Source organism: Rhincodon typus, chromosome 5 (genome assembly GCF_021869965.1).
Source record: "Rhincodon typus isolate 14 chromosome 5, sRhiTyp1.1, whole genome shotgun sequence".
Classification (NCBI taxonomy): Eukaryota; Metazoa; Chordata; class Chondrichthyes; order Orectolobiformes; family Rhincodontidae; genus Rhincodon; species Rhincodon typus.
The window spans coordinates 19,224,119-19,243,996 of record NC_063336.1 but is presented as its reverse complement, the minus strand read 5'-3'; the positions used below and the strand labels follow the sequence as shown (position 1 = coordinate 19,243,996).

At 43.5% G+C, this 19,878-nt stretch overlaps 1 protein-coding gene across 8 annotated transcripts in view; it reads right to left on the bottom strand.

Moving 5' to 3' along the window:
• The window catches only part of LOC109912754 (tyrosine-protein kinase Fyn), a 274,256-nt gene that overhangs the window by 70,036 nt on the left and 184,342 nt on the right, over positions 1-19,878 (bottom strand). For all 8 annotated transcript variants that reach the window (XM_048597148.1, XM_048597146.1, XM_048597145.1 and 5 more), the window contains 3 exons: positions 16,581-16,850; positions 12,381-12,480; positions 4,242-4,340 (listed from right to left, as the gene is read on the bottom strand). In XM_048597148.1, the coding sequence (XP_048453105.1) occupies positions 4,242-4,340; positions 12,381-12,480; positions 16,581-16,839 (458 nt within the window). In that variant the 5' untranslated portion in view covers positions 16,840-16,850. The remainder of the gene's footprint in view (positions 1-4,241; positions 4,341-12,380; positions 12,481-16,580; positions 16,851-19,878) is intronic.

Below are 19,878 nucleotides of genomic sequence, written 5' to 3'. Positions count from 1 at the left end.
TTTGATCCAGTGACAGTGAAGGAATGGTGATATATTTCCAAGTCAGGTTGCTGAGTGGCTTGGAGGCGATCTTGCAGGGGCGGTGTTCCTATGTACGTGCTGCCCTTGTCCTTATGGATGGGAGTGGTCATGGATTTGGAAGGTGCTGTCAATAAGATCTATGTGCATCTACTCACCAAGGCTCCTTAAAGTGGCAGGGCATAGCCAAAGATCAATGAGCACAGCATTTGCCAATTTGGGTTTTGTAAATTTAAGTGTTGAGTATGAAAGGGGCATTGCATTGAACCTTTAGAAAGCTTGAGTGAGGCCACAAGTGGAGCATTGTATCCGTTTTTGGTCACCACACTTCAGGAAAGATGTGAGATTCCTTGAGGATAAGGCAGAGTAGACTGACCAGAATGGTTACAGGGATGGAGGATTTTGACCTCCACGTTGAGTTGGTGATGTTCTCCCTGGAGCAAAGGAAGTTGAACGGAGATTTTATAAAAGTTTACAAGGCTATGACAGGTTTGGATAAGGTAGACAAAGAAAAGCTGCTTCAATAGCTAAAGGTGCCATGATCAGATTTAGGATTTTCGCAAAACAACTGGAGGGACAACTTTCTTTTACCCAGAAACTTGTTACTCGTGAGAGGGGAAAGTGGAAACAGAGATGGGAAAGGATTTCAAAATGAAAACTAGGTGAGCTCTTGAGGGGAGTAAACTTTCAGGCCTATGAGGATAGTATATGGGATTGGGACTAACCATATTGCTGTACAGAGAGCTGAACATAGACTCGAAGGGCTGAAAGATCTCCTTCTGTGCCATGATGACTCTATGTCCAACTCCACATAAGGAAGAGCATTATCTCTGACCCTGGGGGAACTAGCTGGGCAGTAATGAATACGTCACCATATTCATTGCCACATTACAGTAAGTTTTAGTGATGACTAAGTGACTAATCCAGCATTATGTAGGTATGCATAATTCCATACATTTACATGCAATTAATATCTGCAGCTAACTGTGTCAAGCCAAGTCACGCATTAGATATTGGCTAATAAGAAAGGATAATATTTTCAACAGCAGTTTTCTCCTCATTTTCCCAACATTTCCGTGGAGGGCCTTAGAAGACAGTCCTTTGGCAATTCATTGCTGTCTCTGTCTGACACACAGAGTCATACAGCACGGAAACACAGTCTTCGGTCCAACTCGCCCATGCCATACGGGTTTCCTAAACTAAATCTAGTCCCATTTGTCTGTGTTTGTCCCACATCGCTCTAAACCTTTCCTATCCATGAACTTACCCAAATGCCTTTTAAATGTTGTAACTGTACTGGCACGTACCACTTCCTCTGGCAACTCATTCTGTACACGCACCATCCTCTGCATGAAAAAGTTTCCCCTTAGAAAGCTTTCCCCTCTCACCTTAAACCTATGCCCTCTAGTTTTTGACTCCCCTACCCTGATAAAAGATCTTGGCTATTCACCCTATCCATGCCCCTCATGATGTTATAAACCTCTAAAAGGTCACGCTTCAGCTTCTGGAGCTCCAGTGGGTCAAAAACTAGAGTTTGTTCGGAGGGTCTAAAACAGATTCATCTTTAGAAAGTTGTGATTCTTGCTCCAAGCAACAAGAAAACCAGAATGAGCCTCTACCTATCAAGAGACTACCGTATTCTTAATGAACCACAGAAGGGAGGAAAGACGTAACTTCTCTTTTACAGATCCTGAAGAAACTTCTAGCATTGCGAGGTAACGTTGTCACGGATGCCATCAGTTAGATTTTATGAAGTTTTGATCAAAGAAATGACAAGAATAACATAGCTACAATTGACAATATCCCTTTTAAACAGGTCTGTCTTATTTTAAAGGCATTCACATCTGCATTAAACAAGGAACACAAATCTGTGGCCTCAGTTAAAGTATAAACTTGGCTTTGAGCCACTGGCCCTTACTAGACTGCATTCAAATTTGCTCAGGGCAGAAGAAATCAGAAAGACTTACAGAATGCACAATGAGAATGTTGAGACAGAAATAAACATATAGTTTTCCTTCTATTAGGCCAATTGTCCTATGGGGCGGCACAATGGCTCAGTGGTTAGCACTGCTGCCTCACAGCGCCAGGGACCCGGGTTTGATTCCACCCTCGGGTGACTGCCTGTGTGGAGTTTGCACATTCTCCCCATGTCTGCGTGGGTTTCCTCCGGGCGCTCCGGTTTCCTCCCACAGTCCAAAGACGTGCAGGTTAGGGGATTGGCCATGGGAAACACAGTGTTACAGTGATAGAGTATGGGGATGGGTCTGGGTAGACCGACCTTTGGAGTATTGGTATGGACTCAATGGGCCGAATGGGCTGTAGCTTTCCAATCTCCATTTTTACATTGACTAAGAAATGTGAGGTCCAAAACTGCCAAACTTTCTTTAAAAGAAAAGTATTTAAATTACCCCATCGAAACATTGAAAACAGGAGCAGGAGAAGGTCATTTGGTGTCTTAAAGTCGTAGAGATATACAGCACAGAAATAGATCTTTGGTCCAACCCATCCAGGCCAACCAGATATCCTAAATTAATCTAGTCGCATTTGCCAACATTTGGGCCATATCCCTCTAAACCCTTCCTATTTCTATATCTATCCAGATGACTTTTAAATACTGTAACTGTACCAGCCTCCACCACTTCCTCTGGTAGCTCATTCCGTACACGCACCACCCTCTACATGAAAAAGTTGACCCTTAGGTCCCTTTTAAATCTTTCCCTTCTCACCTTAAACCTATGCCCTCTAGGTCTGGACTCCCCTACCCTGGGGAAAAGTCCTTGTCTATTTACCCTATCCATGCCCCTTGTGATTTGATAAACCTCTATAAGGTCACCCCTCAGCCTCCGACACTCCAGGCAAAATCGTCCCAGTCTATTTAGCATCTCCCTACAGCTCAAACCCTCCAACCCTGGCAACATTCTTGTAAATCTTTTCTGAAGCTTCACAACATCCTTCCTACAGCAGGGAAGCCAGAATTGCATGCAGTATTCCAATAGTGACCTAACCAATGTCCGGTACAGCTGCAACATGACCTCCCAACTCCTATACTCAATGCACTGACCAATAAAGGCAAGCATACCAAACGCCTTCTTCACTATCCTGTCTACCTGTGACTCCATTTTCAAGGAACTATGAACCTGCACTCCAAGGTCTCTTTGTTCAACAAAACTCCCCAGGACCCTACCATTAAGTGTATAGGTCCTGCCCTGATTTGCCTTTCCAAAATGCAGCACCTCACATTTATCTAAATTAAACTCCATCTGCCACTCCTCGGCCCATTGGCCCATGTGATCAAGGTCCTGTTATACTCTGAGGTAACATTTTTCGCTGTCCACCACACCTCCAAGTTTAGTGTCATCTGCAATCTTACCAACCACATCCAAATCACTTATATAAATGACAAAAAGCAGTGGACCCAGTACGGATCCTTGTGGCACACCACTGGTCACAGGCCTTCAGTATGAAAAGCATCCCTCCACCACCACCGTCTGTCTTCTACCTTTGAGCCAGTTCTATATCCAAATTCCTAGTTCTCCCTGTATTTCTTGTGATCTAACCTTGCTGACCAGTCTATCATGAGGAACTTTGTCAGATGCCTTACTGAAGTCCTTGTAGATCACGTTCACCACCCTGCCCTCATCAACTTTCTTCGTTACTTCTTTAAAACACTCAATCAAGTTCGTGAGACATGATTTCCCATGCACAAAGCCATGTTAATTATCTTAACAATCCTTGCCTTTTCAAATAGATGTGAATCCTGTCCCTCAGAATTCCCTGCAACAACTTGCCCGCCACCGATGTCAGGCTCACCAGTTTATGGTTCCCTGGTTTTTCCTTACCACCTTTCTTAAATAGTGGCACCACGTTAGCCAACCTCCTATCTTCCGGCACCTCACCTGTGACTATCAATGATACAAATATCTCAGCAAGGGGCTCAGTAATCACTTCTCTAGCTTCCCACAGAGTTCTAGGGTGCACACGATCAGGTCCTGGGGATTATACCCACGTTTATGCATTTTAAGACGTCCAGCACCTCTTCCTCTTTGATATGGACATATTTCAACAGGCCGCTCTTCATACTTCAATCCTGCCATCCCAGGAATTGGTCTGGCCTCAGGATGTCTCTGCCCTTATTGCTCACAGAAATGCCCCTGGGGATTAATCTTTACTCCCGGAGAGCACTAATTAATGAATCTTTCAGATGTAAGTAAAGTCATACTTACTCCTCTGCCTGGATGGAGTCAACTGGAGCCACGTAATTACTGGGAATGTATCCCGTACCTCCAGACTGTAAGGATCGGGCTTCCCACCAATCTCCCTCTCTGCAAAAATAAAACAGAAATATCGGAACATCAAACACTTGGTTCCTTTCAGACCCATAAAGCATTCACATCACTGATTGTAACAACAGAACTGCTGATGATTCTTTGACTACGCACCATGAATCAAGGGGGGATAAAATACTGTGCCATGTATCCTTAAACCTCAAACCTGTTTGTTTGTATTGTGCGTGTATTCTCAATTACTCGAGGGTCCTGTTCTTCTAAAACGATTCTGAGGTTCATTGGCTTCTCTTCGGCACGTCAAAGCTAGGATCACCGTGATGAGATGCTGCCTTCGAAAGTCTGTGCTCAGCTGAGATTAGGGTTTTCAAAGGCAGGGGTAGCTGGGCAGAGTAGATCAGCTGTTCCTGCTTGTAAAAGTTTCGTGAACCGGGGGGGGGAGATTAAAGTGATTTGCAAAAGAAGCAAATGCAAGGTAACAAAAAAACAAGACTGTTTCAGCGAGTAGTTAGGGGCTGGAATGCAAGGCCTGGAAATGTCCTGGAGGCACCTTCAATCGAGGCTTTGGATGGCTATTTAAAAAAAGAAAGAATTTGCAAGGGTATGGGGGAAAGGCAGGAGACTGGTACTAAGTCATGATGCTCATTTGGCGAGCCGATGCAGACATGATGGGCTGAGTGGCCTCCTCCTGTGCTGTTATTTCTGTGATTCTGTAAGAACCAGCACTCTACCATACTGTAGCAACTTTCCAGAGCGTTTACAGCTGAAACCAACAGCAAGCTGCTGACTCGTTGAACAACATCATAAGCCGTTATGGAATTATTGCATCGATTTTTGTTTTCACTCAAACAGTGGGGAGGGGATGTGCGTGATAGATTGGTGAATTTTGAGAGAGAGAGATAGGGAGAATTAGAGAGTGTGAGAGAGAGAGATAGAGAGAGAGAGAGAAAAAGAGTGATAGAGACACATACACACAAAAAGCCCCTTATAAACAATGCTGTTCACAATGGACTTGCTAGAATGTTCTCAAAATGAACTGAAGTGGGTGGAGAAGACATTCTGAACAGCAACACTTTGTTTGTGTGGGTGGAACAGAACCTGTTAAATACATGGCAACCTGCACTTATATCCAGCATCCACTTGAGGACATGTAATGGGGGAATGTGGTACCCAATTTAAACAGGACCAGAACAGCTCGACCAAAATAACATAGTAACGCTGTTGGATTCTCTGGTTTATTTGAGGAACAGCCAATTAAAGTAACCCATGCTGTTTTATTTAGATCAGTTCATTACCAGCACTGGGCTTTCTAAGAGAACGGGGATATGGTTCGATCTGATTGCATTTTAATCCTTCGGCTAAAGTCTACTTGCAAAAAAAAAATTCACAACAATAGTTTTCCTACATGTAGACTTTTTACCGCTCCCACTCCAAACTCCAAATTGGAATTTATCTACAAATCCACAGCAATAAATTGAAAGTTGCAGTTCTTTATCAGGGTGGAACTGGAGCTGCAGTGCACATGGTACAGCACAATCACATTCCCTTCTTTTACGTTAATTTATCTCCAACTTAACTAAAATATTTCTCCTCCTTATAAGCAGCCCATTCAATTTTATTCCTCCATCAAATTGCTCTCGCTAACTTGTTTTCTGCACCATTAATCTCATTTATTTCTCTCTTCAATATTTTTCAACTCAGATCAAAGTCCTCTTCCTCACTTTAAACATTTAATGATTATCCTGTTTAACTGGTTCACATTTGACCCATTGTTGCAGAATAGCTCGCAGCTCTCCCACTACTGGGCAGTATTTTTAACCGTGTCTGCGTGACCTCGTGCCTCAATTATTAAAGATCAGATAGTTAGCTTCTGACAGACTCTCAAATAAGAGACAGTGAAGGGACAGTGAGGACAAAGGGAGAGAGCGAAGTGACAGTGAGGGCAAAGGGAGAGAGCGAGGGCAAAGGGAGAGAGCGAGGGCACAGCACGGACAAGGGGAGAGAGAAGGAAGGGGGGGCGTCGGCGAGGGGAGTGCAAGATATATGAGGCCATGAATAAGAGGGAGCAGAAGCACAACAGGGATGAGAGAAAGAGAGAGAGATGGAAAGAGCGTGAGAAACATGTAGATGGAAGGGACAGGAGAGAAGAGAGAGCTGACGTTGCAAATGATTTATCGCCCTCAAGTGATCCAATATCCTCTCTGCATGAGGAAAATGAAGAATTTTATGTATTTTTATCCTTTTTGTATACATTGCATATCAGCTTGTATTTGCTTTTACTCTAAGTTTTAACAACGTAGTGGATCTGAAATTGGGATCTGTCAATCCTTGGTGAGTACATTGGGGGGGATCTTACTGAGCTCTTGGCCAAGTGCATGGTAACCTGAGCTGGCTTTGGTGTGAGCTGGGAGCAGCGGTCAGTGGTATCCGGTGCTGTACAGACTGGGGCTTTTGCCCCAGTTTGGCTCCAAGCATGGGTACACAACAAGACCCAAACCACATCCATCTAACCCTATCCCTATCTCACTGTAAAGATCTGCTTTCTTAAAAGCATCATTAAACGACTCTTTCCAAGCAGCACATTCGTACAAGGAGGTGACTGAATATTTTCATTCTGACTGGGGGAGGTTGCGATTGTTGATCCATTCGAAAGGCTGTCATCCCCCCCAAAATGTTCACAAACAAGGCTTCTGTCAATTCATGACTAACAGCTTTGACATTGTTTCAACATTTTGAGGTGGCTAAAACTGAAGGAGGTCAGCTGGCTTTACTCAGTGTATCTGCTGGGTGATGTGACTGAGCATCTGGCATCAAAGAGATCAGCAGAAAAGAAGAGGATTATGTTCAGTGTTTGCTATGATCTCCACAAATCCTTTCCAGGAGTCAGGCTTCATATTAGAACAACCCTGCTATACTGGCAGAGCTATAAATGCCTTAGCCTAGAACTTTAAAAAAGTTCATTCATGGGACATGAGTGTCACTGGCTGGACCAGCATTTATCGCCCGTCCCTAGTTGTCCTCGAGAAGGTGTTGACGAGCTGCCTTCTCGAATCACTGCTGTCCACTTAGTGCAGATAGGCTAGGAATGCCTTTGCCCAGATAATGCCAAGATTTTGACCCAGCGACAGTGAAGGAACAGTGATATATTTCCAAGGCAGAATGGTGAGTCGATTGGAAGGGAACTTTCAGGTGGTGTTCCCACGTATCTGCTGCTCTTGTCTTTCTGGATGGAAGTGGTTGTGGGTCTCAGAAGGTGCTGTGTAAGAAGCCTTGGTGAATTTCTGCAGTGCATCTTGTAGATAGTACACACTGCTATTACTGAGTATCAGTGATGGAGAAGGTAGAGGATGGTGCCAATCAAGCAGGCTGCTTTCTCCTGGACGGTGTCAAGCTTCTTGAGTGTTGTTGGGGCTGCACTCATCCACGCAAGTGGGGAGTATTCCCTCACACTCCTGCCTTGCAGTTTGTAAATGGTGCATAGGCTTTGGGGAGTCAGGAGATTATTTGCTGCAGGGGTGGGGTTGTGGTCCAGACAGAGAGGCAGAAGGAAGTGCTAGAGAGTTGACATTCGACCTCTGCTGGAGTAACTAAGGTCGCTAAAAACAACACCCCCTTGATAGCAGGTTTTAAGACAAGGGTTCGGATTGGCTGAGAGAACATAGTGCTGGAAGGTCAGAGAAATGCACATTTGAATGAACGCAGGGAGCAGGGAAATTGAGACAGGTCATGCCAACATTTCTCAATGAAACGATCAGGATAGAGTAAGATGCCAGAGGGAAGGGTTCAGGTAGAGAAAGACTCCTGTAGTTAGGTGAAAGTGAAGGAGCCCTTCACTTCTGGGTAGTTAAGGGCTCCTTCGCTTTAGGGCAGCACGGTGGCTCAGTGGTTAGCACTGCTGCCTCACAGCGCCAGGGACCCAGGTTCGATTCCAGCCTCGGGCGACTGTCTGTGTGGAGTTTGCACATTCTCCCTGTGTCTGCGTGGGTTTTCTCCGGGTGCTCCGGTTTCCTCCCACAATCCAAAGATATGCAGGTTAGGTGGATTGGCCATGCTAAATTGCCCATAGTGTTCAGAAATGTGTAGATCTGGGTGGGATGCTCCGAGGGTCGGTGTGGACTTGTTGAGCCGAAGGGCCTGTTTCCACACTGTAGGGATTCTATGGAGCTTCACAGTGCAGGAGGGAGATGCCTGGGCCCTGGGTGTGGAAGTGAGGTGACAAAAGGGGAGCACAAGGTCAGACCAAACTTGAACTTCATTGAGGTGGGGGTATAAGGGGGTTGGAGATGAGACATTTGCCAAGGACAGATCATTTGGCGTTAGAGAGCAAAGGTCAGAGTACCCCAAGTACACAGCTAAGAGTGAACGCAGAAAGAGGGAGGGAGTCAGAGAGAGGACAGAGGGCAGGAATCAGGGGGATATTTGTGCTCGTGATCCTTTACACTGAAAGGAAGGTGTTCAGGTGTTGCTTGCCTCTTGTCATCCTGTAGCGTTTGAATGAAGGAAAGGGGTTTGGCTGGTCCGCTCTCTCCACTGTGGCCCACCGAAGGGAATGACATCCAACGCGTCTTTTTGTTTTTGAGGGGCAGCAGGGAAACAGTTTTCAATTCAGCAAGGGAACAGTCGAAACCACCAGTGCCAAGCGGGGGACAGAACTCCATCAGCAAGACAGGACTGGCACAGGCAGACTGCTGGTTTTTTTTAGTGTATTTCCTTGGGTAACCATGTAAACCTCAGCGTCATATTGGCTGCATAGCACAGAGACAACTGGGATGACCTCAACAGGGAGGGGAGTGGCTACTCCCAGCAGCTGTTTCAGACAGGATGGAAGCTCCATCCTCACTGACAACATCTCAGTCATTGTTGTGCAGTGATTTTGGGAATCATTCTTTCTGACCTGGTTTGTTATTTTGATCAATCCTCAAATTCGAAACGCCTGAACAAGTGTCAGCCCTTTGAGAAACCTCCACTCTCGCCGTATGTGAAAAACCACAGTCAGTCAATCACTGTAAAGGACGAACAGCCACAAGTCAATGTGAAAATATCCCTTGTTATTAACTCTACTATATGTTTCTGAAGAAAAACAGCCTGGGCAATGAAAATCGCTTCCCCATAACTGCAATGTGACAGGGGTGGGGTATGTTCCTGACCTGTAATTTTGAAGTTAAAAGCATAATGGGTTCCTACTCTTTTAATTCGGCCCCTATTCACTCAATCTGGTCTTCCATTTGGAATCCCTCCTGCTCCCACCTCATCACCATCCATTACCCTCAGTCCCTGCCTCGCTCACTCCCTCCAGCTTGCCATCCTTCTCTAACTCCCTGTCTCTCATGTCCTCACTCACGATGAGCCGGAGGAAGGGGGAGGATCGAGGGAGATGGTCTGAAAAAACAGACTGAGTATGTGTAACCACAATTCAATCCTTGATACATGCACTAAAGCGAAAATGGAGGGAGTGCTATTCAGTTGACTTCCATTATTTACAAATGGCACTAAAACACAAAACATGCTAAAAGGACGTACTTGAAATGGGAGCTACCTGTTTAACACTTCTCTAATGTACTCTGGAACAATGGCTCATCTCAGCTACAATCACTTGCTTCTCCAGAGCTTACAGCTCTCTGAGTAAAAATCCAGACAAATGTGAGGCGATACATTTTGGAAGTACAGGTGGAAATAATACAGTGAATGGCAGAACCCTTAGGAGTATTGAAATGCAGAGGGATCTGGGTGTGAAAATACACAGATCACTGAAAGTGGCAGCGCAGGTAGATAAGGTAGTAAAAAAGGCCGATGGCATGCTTGCCTTCATTGCAAGGGGCATTGAGTATAAAGATAGACAAGTTATGCTGCAGCTTTATAAAACTTTAGTTAGGCCACTTATGGAATATTGTGTACAGTTCTGGTAACCACACTACCAGAAGGATGTGGATGCTTTGGAGAGGGTACTGAAAAGTTTTACCAGGGTGTTGCCTGGTATGGGCGATTTTAGCTGTGGAGAAAGGTTGGATAGTCTGGGTTTGTTTTCACTGGAACACAGGAGGTTGAGGGGCAACCTGGTAGAAGTTTATAAGGTTGTGAGCGGCATGGATAGAGTGGAAAGTATGAGGCTTTTACCCAGGGTGGAGGGGTCAATTACTGGGTGTCATAGGTTCAAGGTGTGGGAGGTGAAGTTTAAAAGAGATGTGTGAGGCAAGTTTTTTTACACAAAGGGTGGTGAGTTCCTGGAACACACTGCCAGAGGAGCTGGTGGAATCAGGCACAATAGCAGCATTCAAGAAGTACCTGGATGAATACATGAACAGGAAGGGAATAGAGGGATACGGATCCTGTAAGTGAAGGCAGTTTTAGTATGGAAGGACAAAATGTGTTAGCACAGGCTCAGAAGGCCGAAGGGCCTATTCCTGTGCTGTATTGTTCTTTTTCTCTTTCCTCTAAACCCCCTGCATTTAGTCTTTAATTAACATCTGCTTGTCCAAGACTTCTTATTCACCGCAAACAATCTGCCTCTACCTACTCTGGCCAAGCCTTTACAACTTTGAACACTAAATCAAGTTAGCTATCATCTCCTCTGCTGTATTGAAAACAGCCTTGAATTTTCCAAATAGTTCTCATATTTGTTTCCTTCCACCGGGTAGTATTTTAATGAATTTATTCTGTGCCCTCTCGAATGCCTTAACATCCTCCACATCATGTGGAACCTAAAAAGTGACCCAAGCATGCATGGTCTTACTTTAAGGGTTTGCATAGATTTACCAATACGACTTGGTCAATGTAATGACCGCTATAGAAATAGCTAGTGCTCTTGTTTCTTGCAGTTAACTGGATTGAATATGTTGTACCCTGTAAAGAAAAGCTTACTCATCCACAGGAAAGAGGCATGTGATTTCTCTTACATCAAAAAAAAAGTTGCTGTTCAAAAACATCATTGAGTCTTCAAAGAAAGAATCTAGAGCTTGACAACCCAGAGAAAACTGAGGAGTTACAGATGACAGATATACATTTTGAGGGTAAGAATACATCAGTCTATAATAATTACCAACTTATTGTGGTAATTAAGGCCATGTTATACTCAATTAGACAACAAAGAATGAAGCCGTTTGGCCCATTGTGTCCATACCAGCACTTTCAAAGAGCCATACAATTAATCCCTCTTCCCTCGTTAGTCTGATTTCCTTTCCTCATTTTCAGGAACATAACCTATTCTGTTTTCCAAATGGTCAGGCAGTATCTGTTGGTAAATAGGTATGTCTGGGGCATGAACCTTTCTTCATATGGAGTGCCCGGCTTGCTAAATTCACAGATGTTGTCTAGCCAACTTGTTTCCAGAATTTTCTGTTCTGCTTTTGGATCATCAGCATCTTCAATATTTTACTATTCGGTTATGGAAAGGATCAAACTCAAGTCAGTTCCCTGAATGTGTTTGTTTATTATTGTAAAGTTTGCCAGCGTATCCTCCTGTAATCTCAAAGTCTGCAGGCCTGAGTGTGGCCATACAGCTGCATTTTGAAGCACTGGTAAAACTACAGGGGGCAATTCAGCTATTATGACACACTCAAAACAGAATCGCATTGAATCCACAGCTCAGAAACAGGCCCATCAGCCCAACCCATCAATGCATGCCTGTACGTTTCACATAAACCTTTTCCCACTCTAATAATTCCCTAAACCCTCCTGCCACCCCATTCCTCTATTCCCTACTCCCTTAAGTTCGTGTCAAGCCTCCCTTTAAATGCGTCAGCTTCCAACTGGCAGAGTGCTCCACATATAAATTCCTTTACTCCGCAAGTCAGATTAAACAGCCATTGCCATGGTGACAGCTGGCATTAATGATTCCTTTTAATGTTTTATTTAAAAAAAAATACAACACCAAGTATAGGCCAACCAATGAGACATCTGGCTTCCTAACTGATGGGAAATGGTGCTCGCCTGTAACAGATGAGGGTCACACAAAGTCATTTTTGCTGTTCTTCTGAACTCTACAGAGATTTGGATGAAGGAAGTAACATTTCTCAAAGACTGCAGCAGTGGTTTCCTTCATATTCGTCTCTTTTTCTCTCTCTCTCCTTCTTGATAACTTACGTGTTATTAAGAATTTGAAACTTTTCTCCCTTCCGAAAGCTGAGGTCGTCATCAGTTCTGGCTTCGTAGTCATACAGAGCCACAAACAGGGTTACTCCAACTGGAGAAACAAAAGAAACACCCATTAGCATCAGGATCATGGCTCACAGTACTACAAAACATCACAGCTTCCTCTTCAGTGCTCAGCATCTCCCTGCACAGGCTGGTTTACCCAGTGGGGATCAGGCAGTTAGTTACCTCAGCTGGCTGGTTTGCAATTGCAGAGAGATAACAACAGTGCAGGTTCAGTTCCTGTACTGGCTGATAGATAGATAACCATGAAGGTCCGACCTTCTCAAACTCAGAACCTCACCCGAGGCGTGGTGACCCTCAGGCTAAACTCACCAACTACCAGTTGTCTCTCCCTGATGTGAGAGAGCAGCCTGTGGTCTTGGAAACTACCCTCAAACAGGGCCAGGCAAACAAAGACATGAAGCTGTAAATGGAGCACGGTGTAATCACAGAAATATTCAGGGGGTACTGCCCTGAAGAGGCACTTATACCTGTCTCCCCCTCACGCCACCTTTCTCCAAAACATACCCAGGGAGATCACTTGAGCAGCTTTTCTGTATTTCACTGAGCGCAGTTTCCCTCCAGGCCAGGGAGAAGCCAAATTCAAGCAGCTTCCAGGATTTCATTGAATCCTGAAGACAGTGTGCAAATTTATCTTTGATTTTGTTGGGAGATGAGCATCCATTTTGCCCTCTTCTGATATTAAAAGGGCAACTAACCACAAGGTGGAAACAAAGTGCACATAGTGGTCTCATTTTTACTGGACAGAGTAGGAGGTGCAATCTTCCCAGTGCAGATTGCTCTACCTAATACCAGGCTGAGAGTAACATGAGGAGTTCAATCTTGGAGTGATGCTCAAGGTTTACTGTATGAGCAGGTTGAATTATTTTCAATCTCTTGACGTAAATGTCTTAAATATACTAGTGAAACAAATTAGAGTCTTTCTGGTCCAGCTTTACTGGCTTGTGCAATACAATGAAATGCCATAAGACCAAAAGATGTAAGAGCAGAGGTAGGCCATTCAGTCCATTGAGCCTGTTCTTGCCATTCAATGAGACCATGGCTAATGTGATAATTCTCGATTCCACTTCCCTGTCTTTTCGCCATGACCCCTGACTTCCCTGCTGATTAAAAATCTGTCTATCTCAGCCTTGGAAATACTTAATGACCCAGCTTCAACAGCCCTCGGCATTAAAGAATTCCACAGATTCATTATCCTCTAAGAAGAGAAATTCTGCACTGGGAAGATTGCACCTCCTACAGTGTCCAGTAAAAATGAGACCACTATGTGCACTTTGTTTCCACCTTGTGGTTAGTTGCCCTTTTAATATCAGAAGAGGGCAAAATGGATGCTCATCTCCCAACAAAATCAAAGATAAATTTGCACACGGTCTTCAGGATTCAATGAAATCCAGGAAGCTGCTTGAATTTGGCTTCTCCCTGGCCTGGAGGGAAACTGCGCTCAGTGAAATACAGAAAAGCTACACAAGTGATCTCCCTGGGTATGTTTTGGAGAAAGGTGGCGTGAGGGGGAGACAGGTATAAGTGCCTCTTCAGGGCAGTACCCCCTGAATATTTCTGTGATTACACCGTGCTCCATTTACAGCTTCATGTCTTTGTTTGCCTAACCTTGGTGTTAAACATAGATCCCCTTACTCTGAGATTACACCTTCTGGTCCCAGACTCTTCCATAACAGGAGACTACCTTGCTGCATCTACACTGTCAAGTCTTCTAAGAATCCTGTATGCTTCAATAAGGTTGCTTCTCATTCTTCTAAACTCCAGTGAGTACAGGGCCAATGTGAAAACAAAAAATGCTGGAAATTACAGTCTGTGTTGTGATTCACTGGAGCACTGCAGCAAGCCGAGGACAGACAAGTGGGCACGCGAGCAGGACGCTGTGTTAAAATGACCACCTGTAGGAGGATTCCAGCATCTACAGATTTCAGCATCTGCAGCAATTTGCTCCTACAGGGCCAATCTACTCAATGTCTCCTCATAAGGCCATCCTTCTATACCCGCTATCAACCTACTGAACATCTGTGGACTGGCGCCAAGGCCAATATATCTTTCCTCAGTAAGGGGCCCAAAACTGTTCTTAGCAGTCCAGCTGTGATCTGACGAGTGCCCTGGAGTTCTAGCAAAATTCTCTACTTTTATATTCCATTCCCTTTGAAATAAAGGCCAACATTGCTTTCCCTATTATCTGTTCAACTTGGATGTTAGCTTTTTGTGTTTCATGGATGAGGACTCCCAAATCCCTCTGTCCTGTAGCTTTTTGCAGTCTTTCTCCATTTTAAATAATATTCAGCTTTCCTATTCTTCCTGCCAAAGTGCATGTCCTCAGATTTCCCACCTATATTCCATCTGCCCTCTTGCTTAACCTGTCTAAATGTCACTCTTATCCCAGCTCTCTGACTTCTATTAGCCAATTCTCTATCCATGCTAACATACAACCTCCAACGTCATGGGCTCTTATCTTGTTCAGTAGCCTAAGGTGTGGTACCTTATCAAACAGCTTCTAAAAATCCAAATATATTACATCCATTGCTTCCTCTTTATCTATCCTGTTTGTTACCTCCTCAAAAGAATTCAAATACATTTACCAGGCATAATTTCCCCTTCGTGAAACCATACTGACTCTGCTTGAACACATTATGTATTTTTAAATGCTCTGCTACTACATTCTTCACAGTAAACTTGAATATTTTCCCAATGTCAAATGTTCAGCTAACTGGCCTATAATTACCTGTCTTTTTTTTTTAATCCTTTCCTTCTTAAATAATAATGTTACATTGCCTGTTTTCTAATCCGTTGGAAATTTTCCAGAATCTAAGTATTCTTGGAAGATTACCACCATTGCATCCACTAGCTCTGTAGCTACTTCCTTTAATATATCAGGATGCATCTCATTAGCTCCAGGGGACCTGTGTTCTCACTGTCTACATCCTCCACAGTGTTACAATCAACAGTATTTGGAAAGCTATTTGAATTTCCAGTGACTGAATGGATCACACAGCAAGATTTCAAGTTTCAAGACTTTTAGTGGAATAAACAAAGTAAAAGCAACATTGCCTTAATTGTATTCCAGGAGATTACTTATAATTTAAACTGTAGGAATGATTCACCATTTAACATTTGAAAGGCAAAACTTCTACACAATTATACTTTACTTTCTCCCTCTAGTGGACATGTCATTTCCACGTTCAAAACACTCCCAACCCTTGCTTGCTTTTCCAGCTGGTTGATTTTTGGTCCCTGAACACAGCTTTACAGTAATGGTTACTCTGAAGATGCTTCCTTCTAACCAAGGCTAGGCAAATGTTCCATCTTCATTAAATCCTCATGAACGTAGTCTCTTCAATTTCAGCATGAACTCTTCTCCCCTTCATTCTGCATGGTGAACAGTAAAGACTGGTTGTGTCTCTGTTAGACTCTTGCTGTCTGACCCTTTTCTATCATGTTCAGTAAAATTTTGGAAAATCCTGTAAGCCAATACTATAAAAGATTGCTCGAGAGACTTCCCCTCTCAAAACCCAACTCCATGGCAACATGAATCACATAGGCCTTATATCCAGTCAGAAATGTTCATTAACTGTCCTCTAAACTCCTAACTCCATTCCATCTTGAAACTAAATAGTCAATTCAAAATATAACTGATTATAAAACCCAACATTCCTAATATTATGCTGTGATTTGGAGATGAACAGTCTATTCACTGTCAGTGCAGCTGTCATTGTTTACCTGTACAACTACCTTGCATCTTCTTCCCAGCAGGATAACCTGCCTCAAGGATACATATCACTTGAGCCTCTTTATAACCTAATTTTATCCTAAATTAAATAGATAGCCCCAAAACAAATCAATCTTACAAACTTATTGCTCTACTAACATAAGAAGCTGCAATTATATCGTGTCTTCAAAAATAGGAAAACATTTCATGGTGTTTTGTTAGAGCATTTTTGCAGGATATTTAGTAAATCATTAAAAATCTACTGGCTGCAGAACAGTCATCAAATCTTGCTGTTCACCAGTTCATGCCTTTTTCCAGAGAGGGGAAAAGAGTTTTGTTTTGGTGCAAAGGCTTTTTAACGCAGGGAATCGTCAGGAAACAATGGCAACTGATAAGACATCGGGTGTTATCCCTACCAGTTAAGCTTCCTCCGCCTCGGGTACGCAGCGTTCCTGTGTGAGAGGAAGAATGAACTCCGCCAAAGACAGTCAGTGTTTGTCCACTTGTCCCATGGAAGCTGTTGTAATTCGGAATCCCTGTGACGCCAAAGTTGGGATAATGCTGGGGGGAAGGGTCGGGCCCATAACGGTAGCCTGGGTTCTGAGGGATGGAACCAGCCCTATCGTCCACTGCTGCTTTTGCTGTCTCTTTGTCCTTGCATTGCACACAGCCCATTATCTAAACACCTAAAAAAAACAAAGACAGTTTTACAATGCAACGCAATTCATCCAAGTGTGGACAATTTTAATTATTGCCATGTACTACAGTCAGTGACACTGAAATTTGATAAATCACCAGTGGATTTACGGAGCTTAACATTTGGTTTCCAATCAAAAAGGTACAAGTATGAGATGGTGAAGACTTCTGCTCAGTTGCACTTGCCAGAGTTAGTTGGAATAGTATTATTCAAGATGGGTAGATTGAAAAGAAAACCAGTGGAGGGTGAATTGCACTTTTTTTAATTTCAAAAATATACTTCATTCATAAAAAGTCTTTATATACATATACAGTCACTAAAGCAGATTGGTCCTGTACAGTCTTTGCCAAAACATTTCTTTCTAGAGTCATACAGCCCAGAAACAGACCCTCCGGTCCAACCAGCCCATGCCAAACATAATCCCAAACTAAACTAGTCCCACTGTGCCTACTCTTGCCTCTTATTCCTCCAAACCTTTCCTACTGGTGTACTTGTCCAAATGTCTTTTAAATGTTGTAATTGTACCCACATCCATCACTTTCTCAGAAAGTTTATTCCACATACGAATCACCCTCAGTGTAAAAAATTTGCCCCTCACATTAGCTTCTTAAAATCTCTCTCCTCTCACCTTAAAGATGCCCCCTAGTCTTGAAACTCACCATCCTAGGGAAAAGGCAACAGTCATTAACTCTATCTATACCCGTCATGATTTTATAAACTTCAATCAGGTCACCTCTCAACGTCCCACGCTCCAGTGAAAGAAGTCCCAGCCTATCCAGCCTTTTCATCATAGCTCAGCCCTTCCATATTTATCTGTGTAAGATATTATTTGCAGATATCTGAAGCACCACAAGGGTCTGACAACTGAACAGATTCCCATTATACTTTGGAATAAAGACCTTCGATAGTGGTCTTTCCCCACTGTGCCTTGGCAGTGGCTGCCCCAAGCTTTACTGTGTCCACCAGCATTCATCCAGAACCTTTGGAATGTCCAGCCTGCAACATTCAGCTGAGGTCAACTCCTTGTTCTGTAAGACCAACAAGTCTGCTTGCACCTCCTACTTCCTTTGATTGTTCTTACTGATTACTATGATGTAGGACTGAGATCAGTCACAACCATAGAGATATGGTAACCCAGCACACATTATCTACCTTTCAACATGAACTCATATCTGCATTTAGTTGAGCTTTATTATGTTAAACTGAAAGCTTGATTCTACACATATTTACACCGAGAAACATTGTGACCCAGGAAATCTATCAAGAAGACAGGAGTGAGAGTTTGGTGAGAAACTTAAATCTTCAAAGGGCGTCACAGGGTGGAGGGACTTGTGGAGGATATCAAGGGGAAAAACGTGAGGGAGGTCCTTTAAATGTAAACAAAAAAAAAATCACTTCCATCAAACACTGAAAAAGATAGGTTTGAAAGTCTTTTTTTCTTTTTTAATGCCAATTTAGGGAATGCACTGAAATCTTGATGTTTTTTATTACTTTGGCCACAGGAGTGTCAGGCCTCTCTGATACACAGCAGTGTGTACAACCCACAGCCAAGAGGTGGTTTCTCTGCAGCATGTGTTGCTGCTTTCTCCTGAGCCACATCATCCTGCTGGACATTATGGTATTGTCCGTAGGACCAAACAGGTCTCTGACCATTCCTTCACAGCACTTTTGTCACTTTTTTCTCTTTATTCAGTCATGGGATGAGGCCGACACTGGCTAGGCCAGCATTTATTGCCCATCCCTAATTGCCCAGAGGGCAGTTAAGAATCAACTACATTGCTGTGGGTCTGGAGCCACATGTAGACCAGACCAGGTAAGGATGGCAGTTTCCTTTCCTATTCGGCATTAGTGAACCAGATGGGTTTTTCCAACAATTGACAATGGATTCACGGTCATCATTAAACTCTTAATTCCAGATATCTATTGAATTCAAATTCCACCATCTGCCGTGGCAGGATTCGAACCCAGGGCCCCAGAACATTACCTGGGTCTCTGGATTAACAGTCTATTGATATTACCACTAGGTCACTGCCTCTCCATATATGGTCATGGATTCCACATGCCAGTTGCCTTGTGTAACATGGCATTTGCCCGTGCACACACTGCATTTCTCCCATATGCTAGGGCAGGTTTCTCCACTGACTGTAACAGCCTCTGCTACCTGCAGTCACTGCTGTCTTTCATCAGTGTGCATTACACTGAAGACAGGTTCAGATTCTGGATGCTGATCCAGGCTCTCAAAACACTGAACAGCCAGAGTACTCTTGATATTTCAGTGATTACCTTTGGAGACTGGGCCATGAACATTTAGCTCTGCAGCAAATGACCAAATAGTGCCTTATATTATTGGGATGTACCAGCCCTGTAATCCACACACAGGAATCCAAATTCCAGTAGGTAAAAGTGCTGTAACACAGATTAGGTCATTCATATTGCTATAATACAGACTGGGTAATCTCTTAGTGCTGTAATACACACTAGATAATCTGCAATCCAGAATGTAATGGCGCTGTTACACACTGGAATGTAGTTTATCCATTGTATATTACAGTGCTGTTACAGACTGGAATGTGGATTATCCAGTGTGCGTTACAGCGCTGTTACACACTGGAATGTAGGTTATCCAGTGTGTATTACAGCATTGTTACAGACTGGAATGTAAATTATCCAGTGCATATTACAGCGTTGTTACACACTGGAAGGTAGGTTAGCCAGTGTGCATTACAGCGCTGTTACACACTGGAATGCAAGTTATCCAGTGTGTATTACAGCATTGTTCACACTGGAATGTCGATTATCCGGTGTGTATTACAGCATTGTTACACACTGGAATGTAGATTACCCAGAGTGTATTACAGCGTTGTTACAGACTGGAAGGTAAATTATCCAGTATGTGTTACAGCGTTGCTACACACTGGAATGTAGATTATCCAATTTGTATTACAGCGTTGTTACACAGTGGAATGTAGGTTATCCAGTATGTATTACAGCGTTGTTACACACTGGAATGTAGATTA